A 22,107-nucleotide genomic window follows, 5' to 3' on the forward strand; every position below is an offset into this window, starting at 1 on the left:
TACCAATTCCTGGGCGTCAGAAAAAAAATAATACTGGCAGCTACCGCCAGCCTCGTAATGGGGCCTCATTAAAAGTATGGCGGTAAGGCAACAACGACGCCGGTATCGCTACCGGCACCGTTGCTACCGTACCACCATACTACAAGTTCTGCTCGCGGGTGCCCTTGCAGCCACCAGGTCTGACCTGGTGGCCGTACCGGCACCCGCGAGCAGAACATGATGGTAGCACCGGTACCACTCTCCCCATTCCCATTGAGCCCTATTGGGCTCAATGGGAATGGGGATGTACCCGGCCCGGCACCCACGAAATGGCAACTACCAGGTCCGGCTGGGCTGGAATAGCCCGGTAATTGCCCATTCCCGGGTGCCGGACCCGGATGTGAGTTTCGAGGTAGCCTTGCCGGTTTTTCCGGCAAGGCTACCTCCAACCTCGTAATGAGACCCAAACCTTTATTTCTTAAAGTTCCTGGGTTGGTGTAATACCTAACTGGCCCTAACATTAAAGGGGTGATTCCCTTAACTGATGTTTCTAAGGGCCGTCGAATTCTAGGAGTCCAAAATAAAAATCTGTCTGTGTCTAAACCTATGCTTGCCCTCACTCTTTGCCAAAATGTGTTAACAAGTCTTTCAAAAGCAAAAAGTGGTGCTTCAACAAAAATAGGAAAGCAGGATTGGTTTCAGGTGGTCTCCTCACCAAATGTAGGTTGATCAGCTTCAAAAGGATGAGTTCAATCAAAAGGGACTGTTCATAGGACCCTCTCCATAGTTCAAACAAGCATCATTACAAGTTTGGAGGTAGCCATGCCTATAATACAGACAGGCTACCTCCAAACTTGTGAAAAAAATCCGGCACCCACAAATGGGCAATACCGGGCTATTCCGGCCCCGCCAAGTCATACCTGGCGGAATGAAATGCACCCGCGAACACAGCAAGCCTGTAGCACCGGCACAGTAATGAACCGTGCCGGTGCTACAGGCATCCCCATTCCCATTTGAGCTCTATAGGGCTCAAATGGGAATGGGGATCTACCGGCTCTGGCACCCACGAAAGAGCAATTACTGCGTCCGGCGGGTCCGAAATACCCTGGAAATTGGCCATTTGCAGGTGCCAGACCCTGTAGCAAGTTTGGAGGTAGCGGCTACCTCCAACCTTGTAATGAGGCAAATGTCTTTAATGCCTTGGGGTTTCCTTCTCCAAGCTACAGTTCCTTCAGTAAAACAAAATAATCAAGATTCCACTCTGATAGGCCTCTTAGGGTTCCCTTCCCCAAGCTTAGGCCTCTTCCAAGTTCAAACACAAATACACTTCCTGGACCTCTCAGGGTTCCCTACCCCAAGTGCAGACCTCTTTCAAGTTCAAACACAAGTTCAGCTCTTAGGCCTCGCAGGGTTCCCTTGTCCAAGCTCAGGCCTCTTTCAAGTTCAAACACAAGTTCAGCTCTTAGGCCTCGCAGGGTTCCCTTCCCCAAGCTCAGGCCCCCCTTGAGCTAAAAAGAAAACATAAGTTCAGTTCGTCAGGATGTACCTTCTTCTTCATAAGCAGTTGTTTCAAATGGTTAGCATCAGAGGATTTCTAAAAACTCCAGGTTATTTTCGCCTTCTAAGCGCGACCATTCCAAGCTTTAACCTCCCTCTTTTGTTGCCTGCTCTTAACTTTAACCTTCAGGGGTTTTCTGCTCCCCTTCTTGTTCCCCTCTGTCTTCTTGACCTTCTTTCTTGTGCCCACTGGCACCTTTCGTTCCTTCTCCTGCAAACTTGCACTCTCCTCTTTCTGCCCGCTGGCACCTTTCTTTCCTTCTCCTGCACACTTGTACTTTCTTGACCTTCTTTCTTGTGCCCACTGGCATCTTTCGTTCCTTCTCCTGCACACTTGCACTCGCCTCTTTCTGCCCGCTGGCACCTTTCTTTCCTTCTCCTGCACACTTGTACTTTCTTTACCTTTCCGTGCCCACTGGCACCTTCCTCCTTGCTTTATCGTGCACACATACACTTTCTTTACTTTTCCTTGCCCTCTGGCACCTTCCTTCTTCCTTTCCCATGCACACTTGCACTTTCTTTACCTTTCCGTGCCCACTGGCACCTTTTCCACTCTGCCGGGTCCTTGCCAACCTTCTCTCTCGTTTTGGGTCGCTCGCACTCTCTTTACTATAGTCCTTTTCCTTCACGTCCCTTGCACACTCTGCTTTCCGACTTTCTCTTTCTTTCGACCTCCTCATTTTTCTTTCAATCTGTTTTCTTTACTAGTTTAATTTTCTTACTTTTTTTCCGCTCTGCGCTGCTTTTAGGCCTTTCCTTTTGCCTGCTACGCTTCAGTCAGTCGCATCCTCTCGAGTCTCTCTCTCTCTCTCTCTCTCTCTGTTACTTTCACAAGATTCACCCGGGCAGCAGCGCAGTGACAAGCGGGCCGCCCTGTTTACGCTGGCCTGAGGACAGGGTCTCACAGGTCCCAAGGGAATGAGCAATGTTCGAACTACCAACAGCAGCCTGCAAGATGCTTCGCTCCGGCTCTCTGGAGATAAGGCTCCGTAGCCACGTTGGAGCCCCCTGGCGACACGGCTCCCTAGCCATGCTGACGCCCCTCAAAAACACTGGGCCAGCATCTCAGCACGCCGTTCTCCCCTGAGCTGTCGATCCTGCTGCTCTCTGCTCCTTGGCTTCTCTGGGTCCAAACAACGTTCCCAGCTCGCTCATTCAGCTGTGCAGAACCACACCAAAAGCAATCAAGTGGAGTCGGGTGTGAGTGATAATTAGCGAATGCCTGACTCTGCATGACTCTATTAATGGGCCAACTCAAGTTCTTTCTACATCTGGTTTCCCCTATACGCCGCATGTTATTTCTATGGGAAATCTTCACTACTCCTGGTTGTCTCTTCCTCGTCCCAGTATTTGTTGTAAATGGGGAGGTGGAGTTGAAATGGGTTTGGAAATGTCCCCTGAAAGCTGAGGGAAAGGGTTTTGAGGTAGAATTCGATTGTAGGATGGATTGCGTTCCCGCCATCCCTCCATATAGTGGTTTTGTTTCATAAGACAATCTTTTAATCTTGTCTGTGGAGTGATCATAGGGACAGGAGTCTTGAGGAGGTTCATGACCCAGACAGGTAGAGGATGAAGAGATCGCAATACAGGAACTCTGCCCTTGTGTTACTTGGGTCTTCTTTGTCCCCTTTCTCGTGTACTTAACTCTTTTCCTTGTCTTACTTGGACCAAGAATAATGGGTTTTGGGGAAAGAAAGACGCTGTTGGGGTCAAGAGTTGTAAAAGGGTTCATTCTCCCTACCCGTCCAGGATATTTTATCTTCCCTTTGCATGAGGGAACTTCAAGGGATAGCATGGGACCCGGGTGACAATATCCCCAGAACAACGAGGGTGGGTAGGATGGATTGGGGTAAGGGACCAGTGGTTACCATGTCTGGCCTTCGAATGCCCTCCCTGCAGTCCCCGTGGACCCCCGTCTCAGGTAATCCTCCCTCGCTAGTCCGCCCCCCAGGGTTGGGACCCAAGAGTGAGGGCCCTTCTCTGGTCACCTGAGCAATGGATCCCCGGGGACTACTTGTGAGGACACCTTCATGTTTCTCAAAGTAGCCAAGAAGTAATTTTAAAGTAGGTGCAATTAAATTCAACCTGAAGGAAAAATGGGAAAAGGCCCGTGGAATATCCCAAATTTCCAAAGTGGGCTATATACTTAGTCACTTTATAAAGTGTATGCAGAGATATTATAAGCATGTACCTGAACAAACCCATGTGAGGTCTTATGAGCTTGTTTTCTGTGCTGGCCACAAATGAAGCTGCACATGAATTGCCACCCACAAATAGATAACACACACAGATGGAGGTTGCTTGAAGGAGGGCGCAGCATGGGATGGGTAAGCGGTCGGGCAGAGAGGGCCTTATGATGGAGAGGAGCAGGGGAAAAAAGGGTAACTTCAGATGGGGCACAGGAGCACTGGGTAGAAATAGAGCGATTCGGGCAGGGATGGGTGTGACTGGATTGAAGCAGGGGATTTGGGGAGTGCAGGGGGTCCGCCCGATGAGGATAGGGTGGTTGTTGGTTTCATGTTAGTGGCTTCTTGGAAAGAAGAGCAGCATAAAAGCTGCCTTATTTCTGTGCAATGCTTAGTGGATGGACAGCAAACATAGGGTCTCATTACAAGTGTGCCAGTCTGGAAACAATGGTGCTGGTAAGCCCACCAGCACCATTGTTTCGGGATCGGCACACTACGGGTTTGCCTGTCGGAGCCGCTGTGCCGACAGGGCTGACCCTGCCGGGCACAGCGGCCATGGTAGGCAAGCCGTCATGCAAGCACTGGCACCATTAACGACTGTGCCTGTGTTTCCGTGGTCTCCATTCCCATAGAGTCCCATTGGACTCTATAGAAATGGGGACTTAAAAATTACGGGTGCCTGATTTTCTGGACCGCCAGGCTTGTAATCCCCCATTGTTACCGGGAAGTCAGGCGGCAGTAATTATTTTCAGGCCTGGCGGCATCCCGCCGGTATCGCTGGCAAGTTTATCGCCAGACCCGTAGTGAGGCCCATATACCCAGCAAACCTCCAGTCGGTCTCCACCAACTGCACATCCATCATTAAATGCGTGCATTTTCCTACCATAAAGCTACACGATTTTAATTAGAATTTCCCTTCTGGCTCCAGTTATGTCAGTTCTTGGAAACATTCCAGCCCCGTCTCTCTTGTCTCCATGCTTCTCTAAACCTACATGAACAGCTTGTATTCAAGAGTTGTATGTACGAAATGTATGCACACATAGACCTAGAGTTTTACAATCTCAGCATAAATTATTCATGTTCATTGGCAAACAGTGCGGCCTGTGAGAGGTGCATTTGAGTCCAAACCTGCCCACTGTCCAATTGAGTGTGACACCCCTGATCTAGCTAGAGTTGCCACAAATTGGTGTTCATCTATATATTATACTGATCATCTATTTTGCTAGCTATTCTTCTTTATGACCTTTCTACCTCCAACGTCTTTCCTCTTCTCTGTGTAGTGCTCTAAGGTCCATTTGGCCCTCGTACGTGCTATATGTAACTATTTTATTTGAACTATTATGCAGATGAAGTATGTAATGAAGTACTTAGAGGAAAAGTTGGTGGGCAAGAAATGTCCTAATGGCACGGAAATGCAAACCTATGGTGTGGTACTCTGAGTTGTCCCACACTGCAGCATTGTAGGGATGTGTGAACAGGGGTTTGTTTATACCGATGGATCAATTTTCTAATCTTCGTTTTCATCCCGGAAAGTATATTATACATAGACGAAAGGAATCCTGGTTGGCAACAACACTGCAAGCGTTATATTGAACAGGTCCCCTTTGCCAAATATGTAGGTACTTGATTCAAAGGAAATCTCAAGTGTCAGCATAGGCAGCTTGATGGTTTACTACATATTTCTTTGTTTGTTTTCCTTTGTGACCTTCAGTGGAAAACATTTCTGAGGCTTTGAGTGATACTGTATCTCATTACACCCCGCACCCACCTCCAATAGAGCTAGGCCCTGTCATTTAACCATTTCTACCAAAGGGGAACTGCAGAGGTTTTGATTTGTAGGACTAGTAGATGAAGCACTTATTTTCAGAGTTCTTGCTCGGAGGCACATTTTGGGCTATCTGCCCACCCTTAACCGTATTGACCATTGACTGTCTAAAAGGAGCTTTCTGTGGGATGTTCGTACCTTGGCCACTGGATGCCGTGATTACACCTTACTTCTATCTGATTTGCCCTTGCACCTTTTTTTATTCTTCATGATATCGAGAAAGGATTGCATCTTCAAGCTTATTCAGGGACCCCATTACTGTCTCAACCAAGAACATCCCTTGCAAAATGCAATGTTTAGTGTATTTGGTCACTATAAAGAACATATACTTGGCTTAAGGGGCCTAACGGCCAGCTAGGCACAAAGGAATAAAACTCTTCTGTGTTTTTAGGTTATTGGGTAATATGCTAACCATCGAAGTGAGGAACAATGGCTGTTAGTGTCCCTGTGCCCCATAGGGATGGATGCCACCAAGGGTCCAACCTTTGCCCTGCTGTCTATGGCTCCAGCATAGGATTCATTAATGGCTTGCACTATTCTTGCTCTGCTGTCTGTGGACTTTAGAATAGTGAGAGCATGGATGGGGTTCACATTAAGCCTTTCTCACCCAGGATTAAGACCCAGCACTCCTTCTTGTGTTGCAGAGCAAGGTGTGGAGGAGATGCGTAGACTCCTGCTGCTGATGCTGGGTTGTGCCGTACAGGTGAGTACAGGGGGATTTATTTCTGTGTGTGTTTCTGAGCTTACTGTGCACTCACCCCTGTCCCCTTCCTTTGAAAGTGTGAGCAGAAGGACGAATTTATCGAGACTATCCAGGCCTTGAGTATCGAGATGCAGGCAGCAATCGCTGGACACATACAGGAGGTAAGGTCACCACGAAATTGAGAAAGCAGTACTATTCCTCAACTGAGACAAAGCCCAAAGACCTCAGGCAGCAACACTATGCCTGAGCCCATACCGAGCTCTCATGCACAGGCCCAGAGAGTAGAGCAATGCTTCAGAGCACACACATCTTAAAACCCTGAGGGCATCAGGATAAACAATCTTTTCTAATAAAGGACAAACACTGTTCAGTCACCAAACAGATACAATGGGACTCTATGGGAATGGGGACACAGTAGCACTGGCACCCTTAGCAATGGTGCCAGTGCTTCTGTGAACAGTCTGCCTACCGTGGCCGCAGCGCCCGGCAGGGTCCCACCTGTCAGGCACAGTGGCCACAGCAGGCAGACTCATAGTTTGCCAATCCAGAAACAAGGGTGCCGGTGAGCTTACCGGCACCATTGTTTCCAGACCGGTAAACTCGTAATGAAGTCTATTGTAATGCCTGGTAGGGAGTTTGGGGGTCCTTGAGAACGTAAAGGTCTCTTGGGTCTGTAGCCAGATTGAATGTGTGTGGCTTTTGCGGTGAGGCTTGTGGGAGCGGGGGGTTATCATGTACTCAAACAATGTATCCATCGCCCTTAGCATTTCAATGAGGGTCCTCTAGCATTTAAATGCTTATAGGCTAACTTAAACTTCCTTCGAAAGGCATGTATTGGAAAAGCATCTTGAAAGGTCATAGTCAGAAAATGATCCGTTTTAGACAGAACATGAGTGTAAATGTGGGTCGAACCGCCAAATGAGGGTCACTTGTGTGCTTTGTGGATGCATGTATTTAGGTTTCTTGTATGTCTGTCAAAGCCATGGACCTTTCTCATCTGCAACCACACACTGTACCATCTTACCTTGCATGCAAGGACTGTCAGATCATTAACTAGCACCCTTTGCAGGACAAACACAGACACACACCCACAATCCCTAAAATGACAATTAGGGTGCAAACACATCCCTTTTGTAGAAACATTTACCCGCCAATCTATTTTACTGGGATTCATAGTAACATCATTAAAGAAGGTCAGAATCATGGTGTATCTGGCTGTAGTGTTAGTATGCCAGGGAAGGGTTTTTTATTTCAATTGTTGTGACAACTCATAATCAGGATGAAACACCTCCGTGCTTGTTGAACATCTTTGAGAAGTGTATGTCCCTTCCATCAGGAAAGCAAATGCCCCAATAAATATCTGTTTTAACCAATGTAGTTGTGCTATAAAATGATAGTCAAGCCAAGTAATATTGTTTTTAAAAGAATTTGATCACTGATCTGCATTTTTCGTTGGCTGTGCTGAGAACTGTTTTAGCTGTATGTCACTCTAGGATTATATTATAAGGTAACAAAGGCATAAGGGAATTTTCTAAACAGAGATGAAATGTGTAAGATGTTTCTTTTGACCATCCAAATGGGAGTTATGTGTATGCATTTACTTAGATTCTTTGTGCATCAGTTAACCAGGCACACCTCCTACTGCACACTTTGTTTGAAATATTTCTCCCACCTAGTGTTAAGCTCAGAAAGTCTCTTTTCTTGCTGTCCTGCCCTTGCTCAGTAGTGATCTAATCCTGGAGCAGAACATGTAGAGTTTTGCGTCATGCGTCCTCCTTGCGCCCTAAATGGGATCACAACCCTCTTTGGGTATAGCCCTCTGCCTGAAGGAGCCTCTATAGTGCTGTTTTCCAAGCAGTGTAGCATCAGGTCTTGGCACCAGAGCCCTAGGCCTACCAGCCTAGGCCAAGACATTGTCACTGCTTGTCCCCTAGCACCCAGGGAGGATGACCTCCATTGAACCCTGGTGTCCTTGCCCTACCAGAAGGCCCATCTGTCTAGCGAAAAGAAGGGGCATGCTACTGGCCGTGCCTACTGTTCTTCTTCTCTTTTACTCATAAAGGACTAGGCACCAAGGAATATGAACCCATCAGGGAGAGTGGCAGGTAAGTGGGGGGGCACAGCTTCAGAAACTGTGCAGTGAAACAGGTAGAGAACTGCATGCCTGGGACATCTCCGTCCATGTCGATTCCTTATTTTGCACCCCACTAAGCCCTAATGCATACACCATTTCTTTCCACTCTCCTGATTTATTTTCCAATGTCACCACCTCCTCTTCCTCCTCTTTTCTTCTTGCCTTTTTCTACTCCTTTTCTTTTCCTTCCCCCTCTTCCCAAATAGTGCTTCGAACAGGAATGAAAGCAGTAGTGATTGCCATACAAGAAACTGGCAAACATCTCAATCTTTACATAGCAGAGCTGTCCATCGGTTTAAACCTCTGTTACAGACACTGCTCTTAGAGATCTGAGATATCCTCAGAATCCGAACATTTTACAGGGCTCACGCAGCATGGTTATCCCCCAGATTACATAGATTTTACAGTGTCAGACATTACATGTCACAATTTAGAAGTAACAGATAGTTGAGGCCCAAATCTCATTCAGCAGCTCCATCCATCAATAAGCGCAGATTTTGCATGCCTCCTCAACCAGAGATAATCCTGAGGTTATGGAGATCTCACAAAGTCAGTCCTCAGTCAGCAGAGCTACAATTAAAGGAAATGGAAATGGAAATGGAGAGAAAGATGTGGATAGTGTTGTGACTGCCAATGTGTGTGGGTGCAGAAAATGCCACTGGAACTATGTATTTAGGTTGCAGTTGATGTATGAAGTAAGTGCATTGGTTCAGTTGGTGAGCTTATTTACAGTAAATACTACACGGGGCATTTAGTGAACTGTGTTTGAATCATCTGGATTTGCGATGTTTAGCTGTTGATAAGGACAAATTCGTTTTTGTAGTGCTTCATCAACAGATGTTCCTTGTATGATAGTGGCAAGAGTGCCCCAGATCACACCGATCTGGGGAACGCTCAGGAAGAAGACAGACTTTGGACAAGGGTATACCTCTTCCCTTTTCATCACAGAAGCCGTGCGGTGCAGCATGGCAGTTTAGAGAGTGGGCCTATGCGGCTAATAGGAGGAGCAGACTCTGGAGTGTGCTGGGAGCAGTTGGTATGCCAGAGGAGGACACATGTTTGATGTTTTTAGACTTCAACAGCAGAGATTGGGGCTCATTAGGAGTTCACCGGTAAAATGTCGATAATACCGGTCCGGCATTGTTACCGTTACTGGTGGGGTGACCGGCGGAAATACCACCATTTTATGAGTCATCAGGAACGTGCATACCCCCTGCCAGAAACTGTAATACCTCTGGACCGGTATTACCGGCATCAACGGCCATCAGCCGGTATTACCGTCAATTTTTGCCGGTAATATCATTTCTGCCACCAACTGTGCCGGTATTACCGGCAGCATAAATAGCATCACTGCTGGAACGGGAAGCCCAGCGGTGGCCATCTTGAAAAACTCAATCCACCCCAAATCACCCATTTCCAGCCGGCATCCAGTCCCCAACGTCATGGCAACAGCATGGCACAGCAGAAGAAGGCCTGTCTCTGGCTCCACAAGCCCAAATTTACCGTGGCAGAGCTAACTGCATTGGCAGATGCAGAGCATGCCGATGCACTATTTGGCAGCAGGCACTGGAAACCCAGTGGTCAGCAAAAGTCTACCATATGAGCAGAAATGATGGCAAGGCTGACAGCAGTGGGAATTGTACCCTGTAAAGTCAAGGATTGTTGAAAGTGCTGGGATGACCTAAAGGCGAGGGTCTGCAGCCTCATCCCCAAACACAGGTGGGAGAGCGCCGGCACAGGTGGAGAAACGCTGGAACCCCTCCACCTCATACCCTGGCAGCAGACAGCCAGCTCCTTCCTCCATATGGCGGGCATCGAGGGGATAGGGAGCGCAGAGGCTGTTGCAGATCCCAAGGCGATGGCGGTGAGTACAACTGACAATGTGTACATGTGCATGTAGTTACCAAGTGCATGCATCACCCAGCATAGATGTACATAATGTACATAATGGGCACAGGAAACGGTTCAACACATGGCAGTCACAGGAAATGGCCAGTGTACACACACACATGCAAGGGGATGCGAGTGAACGTAGCAATGCACCAGTCTGAACATCAGAGTCCCGACTGTCATGGGGCGTTGAGGAGGCTTCTTGCTTTGATCTCATCTTTTAACACTTACCATTCTTTCCCTGGCAGGTGACTCAAGACCTCAATTATGTGTTCCCTCTGCAGTGTTCTGAGCTGGCAAACCTCCCTCATGGACACCTGGAGGACACTTTCCAGACTATGGTGCAGCACCTTCAGCGCCTTCTGCAGGAGTGTGTGGGAAGAGCAGAGGTCAGAGTGCAAAGGACAGAGGCTGTCGCTTTTTTGTCACTACCTGCCTTTCAGTTCTGTTATCTTTATTCAGCTATTTTTGTGGTCTCCTGTGTATTCATCCATTTGTTCTCCCAGGGATTTAAATTTGGAAATGTCTTTGTAATACCTGGACCTATGGTGCTTTTGTGTATTTGTGATTACTGTCTCACAGCTGTCTTTCCAGTGCAATATCATTCTTTATATGTGTTTGTATTTATTTGTGTGATCGGTTTACAACTGAAACCTTACACAAAATACAACTATGTTCCTAAAACTCTAAAAGAAAAAAACATCAATATCAATTGTATCACACCCAAATAATACAAATTGATAGCACAATAGTTAAGAGAATACTGATGTTGAAAATGCCAACAAAATGCAATCCTTCCATTTCTCGCTTATGGCCACCCACCATATATCACATTCTAACCACAATTCTAACCTCAATCGTTAGTCTAATACACTTTCTTGTATCCTCAATCCAACAGCTTTATCAAGTGTATACTTTAGAACAGGGCTTGACATAAATTAAAGGAAGTACATTCCAACATTTGCTCCCAGAGGCAATCCCAAGATTCAATCCTAAAATCTTTTACAAAGGGTTCAAAACAGGTCATGCAGTTTAATATTAAGGATTCACAGCCAATAATAACATGTTTACTAGTTTCAGGTTCTTTATCACAATACCTACAGGTTCTGTTTTCACTCCCAATTTTATTCTATCGGAACAGTCATCCCAGGTTGGCAACAGGTTTAAGTGGAAGCATACTTATACATTTCCAGGAAAGCGAGCACACTAGGTACGGGACACAAACTCCTAATTGTTTTATGGACTCTAGCCAAGGAATTGAGGCTCTTGTATATTCCAAGAGAATCACACACATTACACCAGTCTTTTAACCATAAACGTTTTTTAAAGGCCATACGATTTTCAAGTACTAACCGACTGCCAAGCCCAGGCTTCTAATTTCACCCTGCAACTATCTACATAGGGGGTAGCAATTAATTGGCTATCCTCAGACAGCACTTTGTACAATAAATCCTGTGGTGGCACCATACATTTATGGCAAAACAAGAGTCTTTTCCAGAATACATAAACCTCCAGAGAGAATAAACCCAATTACTATCTATTTACGCACATTGGTGTTGACTTAGAGAGTAATAGCATTTTCTTCCAAATAAGCCCTTCCGTATACAACAAATTCTTGTCCAGTAACAGATGATGCACTTCCAATCCATAAATGACTGCAGAAACTATCTTTGCAATGTAAAACTTTTGAATTGGAAGAATGGATAATTTCCTGTATCTAATATTATGATTTTGCATTTGAGCTCACAGGGGTTTTACCTTTTTGAAATTGAATTAAGTAGGTTTCCCTTTCCAGGGTTGGCATAACTACTGAAATGTAAATACTTAATATCTCTTACACAATCTATTTTGTTCCCTGCTAACCACCAACTGCCCTTTATCTTCCTTTGACCGTTGAACACCGCCAAGATATGAGTCTCATTTGGATTAATCAATAGATCATTTTCAATACAGTAGTCATTAAAGGCATTTAATAAACACGGTAGACCTACTCTAGTAGAGTCCAACAATATAATATTGTCAGCGTACGTCAATCAGTAAATCTTTGTCTTATTTATTACCGGAGAAACAAAGGAAGCCTTCGCCGGTGATGTCCCCAAATCAGCAAGGTACATATTAAATAAAAATAGGGCCAGTATACAACCCTGGCGAGGGCCCCTGGAAGTGGAGACAACATCAGTCAGATCACCTTCTCCTTTAAGCCATATTTTTAACACTGACTCCTCATGAAAATGTACCAATGGTGCTAATAATCCTGCCTGAACTTCCCAAGCATCAAGCTTATACCAAAGTTTGTTTCTGTAAATTTGGTTGAAGGCTAACGACAAATCGATTGTCGCTACACTGCCTGACCTCTCCCAAACCATGGGTTGTACTGTGTCCATCACCCAGCCAGCTAGCGTGGTGCCCACTCCTCTTCGAAAACCATACTGATTCGGTTTTAAAGTCCCTTTATTTAATACCCACTGCTGTAGATCTCTCAACAGCAATGATAAAACGATTTTAGAATCTGCATCTTAGAGGGCAGTCACGGGTAAAGACTTATTGCCCTTCTTAAAAATGGTAACCATGCGCACCAAATTCCACGATTTAGGAGTCTACTTCGTCAGGATAATAGTATAGAAAAAATTACATAACATTTCAGCCCATAGGTCAGTATATTGTTTGAGTGCTTTATCACTTCAGCCATTTGGGCCATCAGCTCTTGAATTGCTACTCTTTTTTTTTTATCATAGTAGAAATGATATTCCGATCATTTTTCAGAGAGTGCTGTGAGAAACCTGAAGGTGTCACACTGACCAGTCCCTGCGAATCTGTCATCCAGGTGGCCAGGACACAGCCATCGCTATTGGATCCATTTCCTGGGGGTGGACCACCTGGATGGGGGGGTCCTCAGGGAGTGGAAGTGGGACACCGACGGGTGAGACGCGATACCCCCTTCCTTATATCACCCTGTCGCCATACTATCCTGTAGGATATTCAGAAACTCTACCCCCTCCCTCCCTTTCTGCCACAAACACTTTCCTACACCAGGAAAGACAACAGACCAAAACATGGGCCATTTACCTGACATGTCCCAACACAAGGGTGAGGCATAGTCAGGCAATTGACAATAACTGCACACACCTGACGGCCCTTTCCCTTCCCTACCGGGATAAAAGGTTGAGCACGAGAGTACACTGGTAGCAAGGCAGAACGCATGAGGAGGCAGCTGTTCCAGGCCAGAAATCAAAAGGAGGAGAAAAGCGGTGAAACTTGAAAGGACGAAAAGGAGGGAAGTGCACCAGACCCGCAAAACCTCTTTGAAAGGAATCAAAAGACCAGGAACAACAGCTAGCGTGTGGTGCAACAGATGTCAACGTTGCACAACGGCCTCCCACCCCGATAACCACCCTGATAACCAAGACGGAAAGAGGCGCATACTTCCGTGGTACCGTCCTTGACTCCAAAGACAAGGAATGCCAGGGAGTTCAGCTCAGCCGGTGAGTCGGAGGGAGAGCCGGTAGCAGACTGCATTGAGTGAAGGTTGCAAACAGCAACATGATATGAATTCAAAGAACTTGTGTGTGTTAATGAACTTTTGAGAACAGGGGAGGACCAGCTGCAGAGTAGTCCGGCGCCACGGGGCGATTATTTAAAAGACTCTTGTCGGTCCCCTTTTGTTGAACTACAGATACCAAGAGGCCCTGGGAGAGCCCAACGTAAGAGGACAAAGTGGTCATACAAGGGTCGAGTAAAATCCCTTGTACAATCGAAAGTCTTTGACCCGTAATAACGAGAATGAATAAGACCTGTGAACTTTGTGAGGACAAGCATGAACACAAATGAGGGATGTCTGCAGTGAGTTGATGGTCTGAGCCCGATCGAGGGAGACTATTCCAAAGAAACAGGAGAGAAAGGGAAACCCAGAATAAATATAAAGCAGCTACAAGTCCCAAGAGGCATTGGGGCGAAGGTGAAAAACCTGTACAGCTAGAGCTCGGCTGAGGGAAGCGTACAAAAGGAATAAAGAGAGCGGAACAATGGTCAGAGTGGTCAGGCTGGGGTTCCCGTAAAAGTCCTCACCCACTCGAAAGGTCTCTGACCTAGCAAACAGTGCAAGGTGAGGCAGCTCGAGCCCAACAGTGGGAAGTCAAGGCGCAAGAGCCACTGAAGAAGGTTTGAGCCTGACGGAGGGGAACCTTATGTGATAAACGAACTGTAGGAAGCCTGACTGGAGGCTTAAGAGAAAGCCTGACTGGGGTCTTAGAGGAACTGTAGCATTGTACTGAAGAAGCCCAGTAGTGTGCTGTGCTCCAGTGTCCTGTGCTAAAAACGTGGGGGAAGGGAGACCCCGGCAATAGTATCCTGATTTATCATTTTTGTGAACACTTCTTTCTTTTCTTGTGAACACTATCCCGCACTATTTTTGTAAACTTAGAGGTAAGGATTGACAATAGTTTTTTTTTTTGTATAGGCCCTTTTATTTGACTAGACACCACAAAGACTGCCTTATTATTATTTGATGGTTGTAGCTTGCTCCCATCTTGGATATAGGTTTAGATTAAGCTTTTTTCTCACCCATTTATACAGTTTAATAAACACCCTTTAACTGTGATCGCTTGTGTCTGTCTTTACTGTTGCCACCATGAGTTCCTTACAGTGCAGAACCACAGAATTAGGCACTGGAGCTTTATATAGTTCTGCAAAATGCTTTTTCCATTCACTATCCAAGATGGGATTTAATTGGACTAGCGTTTGAAGTTATCTCTATTACTAACTAGTTTCATGTAAATCCATATGTGGTATCTATCATTCAGGTTTCCTCATTACTCTACGGTCTGATTGTTATTTCTTTTGTTGTACCTGTCTCTTTGGTGTCTCCTGTTTGTGATTCCTGATTTTCAACTATGTTAGGTCCCCTCTGGTACCTGTCATTCAGTTTTCTTTTTCGTTTTATGGTACATACCTGTGCAATGGTATCTTAATTTATTATATGATAGATAGCTACTTGATGGTTTATCAGCTCTGGCAAAGCAAATTATGCCAAAGCGAATAGCCAAATCTGCTTTTTTCAAGCTAGATGTCTGTGAATTTAGCAAATTAAGAGAGGAAGCAAGTTCCATAAGACACATGCTGGACAGAGGATGATCTGGATCCCTTCCAGACGCTGTTAGAATGCTGAAACACAAGTAGAGGTATCTGGAATAAAGCCCTAAAGCCCTAGGTGTCCCTACCTTCAGTCATCCCAACCAGGAGAGTAGCCACCTCACAAATATAACATTTTTTGGTTCAACCACTACTTGGTAGCTTCAAAATGGTTCTTTTCAATGCGACTCCCCAGCTGATATTTGATCATTAAGAATTACAGGCCATGGCCTGGTGTCACACTGAAACGCTTGCAGAGTTTAACAACATGGCCTTAAAATGCTATCACTCCAGCAAAGAGAAGATTCTTTGCCCTAAATATTGATGAGGCTCAAAACAGCATGAAGGGACTTTTAAAATGTACAACACCCTCACCAAACCTTCAAGCATCGCTTCTCAAGTACTTCCTACCCGGGACCATTTCAACCTGTCTTCTGCTTTGGTCATCCTCAAAGCTATCAAAGATGCAAGCCCTTTTGGATCTTCTAACAACCAATGCCCTTGATATCGCTGTGAAACTGGCATAAAATCCCCTTGAGGACTACTACATGATTGTTCAACAAATATTCCCAATATGTCATCCTAATCCTCCTCAGTCTGTCTGCAGCATTCAATATCATTGAACATCTCGCCTTCATTGATTGCCTCACATTTTTCTAGCCCTGCAATTGGCTGGATTATCTCCTAGCTGGACCAAAGATCGCAACATGTCAAACGGAGTCCTTTCACTTCACCCTATCACATCCTCAATGTAAGGGCACCCATGTTTGCTTCCTTCTCCCCCTTCTTTTCAGCCCATATATTTGACCCCTGGCTAACCTCATTAAACATTTTGGCCTGAAATTCCAAATTTATGTTGACAGTTCTCAACTGTTCATATACTCTGCCTTACCCCAATTAGCCCACTTCATGCTTCTTCACAAATGACAAAACCTATCCCCCATTGCCTCAAAGCCACTCAGAGCTCGATTAACATTAGTAAACTGACCTTAAATGGCGACAAGCCATTAATCCTTATTTTAGCATCTCAAAACACCCAACCCTCCCTTTCATATGGTCCTATGATCTTGAATCAGCACCCATCCCGACAACTGCACCCAGAAACCTTGGAGTCATCTTTGACATCAAGCTCTCACTGGCCAACCAAGTCAATTTAGCGGTCAGGACCTCCCATCACCACCACCTCAGGCTTGCATAAATGCATCACCCTTTTTGCCGAGCCATGCATCTTCACTCTGTAGACCCATCCCTAAACCAAGGCTGCGCCTTCATGAAACTCCGAAGTGGAGGTTTGAAACTCATAGTTCAACCCCACAGATTTGGAATAGCCTACTGCATCCACAATCAGAGTGAAGACAACCCAATTCTGTTCTGCCAACTCATCAAGACATTGCCTTTTCTTAAAGAACTTGTCCCACTAATGTGTTCCCATAACATTTACGGTCCTCGTCTCTTGTGCTCTGAAGCAAGCTTGCTTTGCATGGGTGCACAACAAATGCCAATAAATAAATATAGGATGCAAGCAGCAAACCAACAAGTAAAGAAAAAATGAATTGGCAAAGGGGGACTGGCGAGGTTCAGCGCAAGGACCTATTAAGCTTGGGTGTAGTGAAGAAAGCTGCAGGTGAATGCAGGGGGCGGGATTTGCCAAGTCTGCCGCCAGGTAGGTAGAATTAGATACAATTTTTGCAAGCACGCTGTGCATAGACACTAAATAAAACCAGTTGGTATAGTGATTTTAATTGACACTGAGGTAGCCTGACACGTGTTTCGGGCACTTGCCCTTCCACTGAGGCTACAGGTTTTTTTGTAAACACAAAATAATGTATTACAAATAAATTAAACAAATTATGAAGAACCAAGGTTACAGGGCAAACAAGGGATGAGCCATGGAACAGTACAGTAGTCATACATGGCACAATATTGCGAATTTTGCAATCCATAGTGTCAGAAGGCAAAGAATATATTGAAAATTAAAAAACCAAGTCAACAGTGCAAAACCATATACAGTGTGAGTACAATGGAAAAAGAAAAAATTCATACCATTTGCGTGTTTGAATTCATCAGATCAAAATGGAAGAGGGGAATGGAGGATGAATAAAAATTAATTAGTCTGAAGGTTCTTGGTGGGCCATACAAGATGTAAGAACTATTAGTAAATTAAAATACATTTACCTGTAGTCAGATGTAGTTCAAATATGAACTGAGAGAGAGTGAAATAAAGAACCAATTTAGGACAATTCATAAAGGCGGCATCACTAATTAAAATTTGGCATATTATCATTCCTACAAAATGTTCGCTATCCACTTAATTGAAGGTAGTGATTTAAGATGGATTTCTCATGGGCTCCACTGAAAATTCAATTTTATAACCAGTATATTAGACATGTGCACTAATTGCATAATAAGAACAGTTAATCATATGGGAGGGCAAGTGCCAAGAGAGTACCTGTCATTTGCAGTTGCAACAAGGAAATAAGGAAGCGTTTCCGCGTGTCTGCTTGTAAAGATAATGGAGAGAAGACGAACGTGTAGCGTGTGCCCAGCGATGAGAAAGAGGGAGGAAAGGATAAACAGGCAGCGCAATTAGAATCAGCTGCTTGTCTGGTTTGATAATTGCGACGCGCGTAGACCCTCGGAACCCTAGGGGTCTACGTGCACGTGTAATACTTACCAGCGTTTCCGCTGAGAAATGGATCTGGAGCCTGCCGGCCGCGGCTCGTGTTGCCATAGTTATAGCAGCAGCATGTGCAAGTCAACGTGCGCGGCCTAACGTTTTCCGAATGTAAGGCCGCCATCTTGAGTGTGTGTCTGCCCCTGTAGGGGATGAGATTTGCAGATTAATTCTGGCTGTGCTAGCTGGATGGTAAATTAAAAAGTGAAAAATAATGTGAGAGGATTAGTTAAAATCAAATATATACTTATGGCAGCCCAACTCCGTCATATAGGAATGACGGAGATATGAGCTGTGAATGATAATCTACTGATTATTTTTATCACATCAATTGCGGTGAGATTGGCAGTTATGACTAAAATGATAAGGGCCAATACCCAAATGACCTGACCACTATAAACCGCATTAAAAGTAAAATTATGCACGAATTTGGATAAGTAACCCAGCACTAGGACGGGTTTAAAAATTTTAATATATGAAGGGCGAAAGTGCGTGGGGGGCACGAATGGCATGGAGGTCCAATCCTACCTGTTGCACCTGATATGAGCAACCGGGGCAATGATCAGTAAATTTTAAACCAGCTAAGTGTATGACACACGAAGAACCACAAGCATAATAAAAAGGGAAAACAATGAGGAGTCAGTTGAACATTACATTTGTACATTACTCTTAGCTCATAAAAACACAGAAAGTTCATGGTCTGTATTGAGGCCATGTGTGACAGTGCGGTAACGGCAGATAAGCCGTGCTTCTAATTGTCGCAATTTGAGAACCAAATTACCACCTCGTTGTGGTAGTGTGACCTTGGCCATCCCAGTGAATCTGATTTCTGCTTTGTTATCCATTTGGTGAGTTTGTTGCCAATGTACTGCTAATGGATATTTAGAATCTGTCTGGGAGATGGAGGCCAAGTGTTCTCTAATTCTGATCTTTAGTGGCCGAATTGTACTGCCAATGTAACATTGTCCACATACACAAAGAATACAGTATACACAAAACTTGGTATTACAATTAATAAATGAGGTGATTGTATGTGTACCCAAATGGCCAAATTCAAGCTTGCTTGTTTCAAGTGCAAAGGTGCACATCGAACACCACCCACATTTACGAAATCCACTTGTACTTGCTAACTGTAGCCAAGTTGGTTTATGTTGTGGGTTAGACATAAATGAAGGAGAGAGGATGTTTTTAAGATTATTTGCCTTGGTGTAGATGAAATTTGGCGAGTCATCTACCCAAGGGGTGAAATCTCTGTCCAGTTGGAGGATGTGCCAATGTCTCTTGACTATGCTGTACAGGTTAGAACTTTCTGTGTTATATTTAGTAATACATTTCAGTTTATTACTGTGAGTATTCTGAGGGCGTACTTTTGGTGTGAGTAAATCCTCTCTCTTTAAAGCTTTCACCTCACGTTGAGCTTTGTCAATTAGGCGACTGTCGTATCCTCTAGCCAAAAAGCGGTTACGGATAAATGAACATTCTGTTTGAAAATCCTCATTTGAGGAGCAATTGCGTCTGGCACGTATGAATTCTCCTTTAGGAATATTACGTGAGACCGATTTCTTATGGCAACTGCTCGCGTGGAGTAATGAATTAACTGAAGTAGATTTGCGATAAGTTTTAGTTGTCAGTTTGTTATCTGAAATAGTAATGGTTAAATCCAAGAAATTGATACTACTGTGGCTAACAGTCTGTGTAAATTGAATTCCCCATGAATTAGAGTTGAGATAATTCACAAAATCGTTAAGTGTGTCACAAGAGCCCGTCCAAATCAGAATCACATCATCTATATATCTCTTCCAAATATGGATATATGGTGAAAACATAACATTTGTAAACACAACCAGTTGTTCAAAGTGATGCATGAATATATTTGCAAGGGCAGGCGCATAGTTTGCTCCCATTGCTATGCCAATGAGTTGACGGTAGTAGATATTGTTAGACAGGAATACGTTGTTAGAGAGTGCACAGAGAAGGAGTTCTTTGATCAATTCAATGTGTTCGAAGAACGAGGCAGAATGCTCACGGAAAATATAATCAACACTGGTGACTGCCTTGACATGGTCAATAGAGGTATAGAGTGCTTTAACATCAAGCGTCACTAGTAACATATCAGGGAGAACAGGTAATTGATCCAATATATGTAAAATATGCATGGTATCTCGAATAAAGGTAGGAATGGACGTCACCAGGGGTGCAAGACATTCATTGATGTAAATAGAGATTGGCTCAAAAATGCCACCGCCCCCACTCAGGATGGGTCTCCCTTCTGGTATTGTGCTATAGGCTTTGTGAATCTTGGGCAGGAAGATGGCTGTGAGCATGACTGGGCCATCTACAATGAGGAAGCGTTTTTCAACATCTGTTAAGAGGCCTCTGGTGTGCCATCTGGCCACATGTTAGCTGACTGTTGCCCGTATTGTGCCAATTGGATTTGAAGGCAAAGTTTCATAACAACCAGGTTAATTTAAATGTTCAAGACCCATGGCAATGTAGTCCTTCTTATTCATTATTACCACATTGCCACCTTTATCTGCCTCTTTGAAGATCAAGTTATCGTTGGAGGCTAACTTTTGCAATGCTATTTGTTGTTGGTGAGATAAGTTGCGTTTGCACCCTTTTTTCGAATTGGTGGAATCTTGCAATTTGTGTATGTCATTAGTGACTGCTTGGTGAAATGTATCAATTAAATTATCCTTTGGGAAAGTAGGCACACATTTTGATTTGCTTGATAATTCCTTTATTTTCAAATTTTGCTGTTGTATGCTTAGATCATGCAATAAGTCCATCACATTAGCAGTTGAATCATGTTCGCATTCATCCAGAGACATGAGAACATGTGGTTTTATTTAGTGTCTATGCTCAGTGTGCTTGCAAAAATTGTATCTAATTCTACCTACCTGGCGGCAGACTTGGCACATCCCACCCCCTGCATTCACCTGCAGCTTTCTTCAATACACCCAAGCTTAATAGGTCCTTGCGCTGAACCTCGCCAGTCCCCCTTTGCCAATTAGTTTTTTCTTCACTTGGGGCTCAGAGGCTCAGGTGCAGACCGCTTTACCTACTAACAAATAAGTATCATGGCAACAGCAGCAGAATATATTTTGACTAGAGAGGATGACATCAAAGCATTATTTGCTCCTAAGGGCTCAACCCTGAACCCCTTCAAAAGATTGATAGCTGAAAATGATGATCTCCGATCCAAGTTTATTAAATTAGAACGCCTCAGCATTAGAGAGATCAACACATTTTGGGAAAAAACGACCCTAACACATTACCTTAAAGAAAATAAAATCCCTAGGGGTCTTCGTATATTAATTTTGCCTGATTTTGAAGACCCTGCTGATAATGATCTAGCAACTGATTGGGAAGCCAATCTATCGGCCAGCTCAAATACAATGCTCAAACTTCTTATTGAGCATGCAAGCAGAGAACATGATCGCATTGTAACTCAAATTGATGTACTCAAAGATGAGATTGCACATTTTGATGCACCAAGTGCTACCCTAGCTAAAAATTACAAAACCCTTTTTACCCGCTTGCGAAGTCATCAAGATGAGGTCAAACTTCGCAAATCACGCAAATTTTCCCGTGATGACAGAGTCTATCGGGACAATAGGGTGTACACATACCAACCCAAATATGATGAAGTATCACGCTCACGACCTACTAGTGCAGCCTCCTCACCAGCAAGCTCCGAAGTAGATAGCGATGCTGACAAAGCTGATACAGATACAGACCCCTCAGAGGGATCTAGCCATAAAGAGTTGAATCTCTCTGATGATTCTGAGGCTTCCACTGGCAATCGAGCCCATATTACTCAACCCCACCCCACCCCTTTTTTAGAGCAGATTCGCCGCTACAAGAAAGGCAATCGTCAAGCCGCACTGGCGGCCATGAAAAAAGTCAGATTCCAAACACCACTAGTCACAAGTACTACAACCCCAGACCCAAGCCTCGGGGCACTAGGGGCGGCCAATCCCATAGGCGCAAATGCCCCCCCTCCACCGCAAAGCAGAGTGACTCGGTCGC

The 22,107-nt window shown here is 44.7% G+C and overlaps 1 protein-coding gene across 3 annotated transcripts in view; it reads left to right on the top strand.

Moving 5' to 3' along the window:
• Window positions 1-22,107, top strand: part of CCDC88B (coiled-coil domain containing 88B) — a 1,445,666-nt gene that overhangs the window by 327,424 nt on the left and 1,096,135 nt on the right. For 2 of the 3 annotated variants that reach the window (XM_069645149.1, XM_069645150.1), the window contains exons 5-7: window positions 6,192-6,250; window positions 6,328-6,411; window positions 10,523-10,663. In XM_069645149.1, the coding sequence (XP_069501250.1) occupies window positions 6,192-6,250; window positions 6,328-6,411; window positions 10,523-10,663 (284 nt within the window). The remainder of the gene's footprint in view (window positions 1-6,191; window positions 6,251-6,327; window positions 6,412-10,522; window positions 10,664-22,107) is intronic. The other variant, XM_069645151.1, reaches the window with a different exon arrangement.

This window comes from Ambystoma mexicanum, chromosome 2p (genome assembly GCF_040938575.1).
Source record: "Ambystoma mexicanum isolate Mex_15411 chromosome 2p, UKY_AmexF1_1, whole genome shotgun sequence".
Lineage (NCBI taxonomy): Eukaryota > Metazoa > Chordata > Amphibia > Caudata > Ambystomatidae > Ambystoma > Ambystoma mexicanum.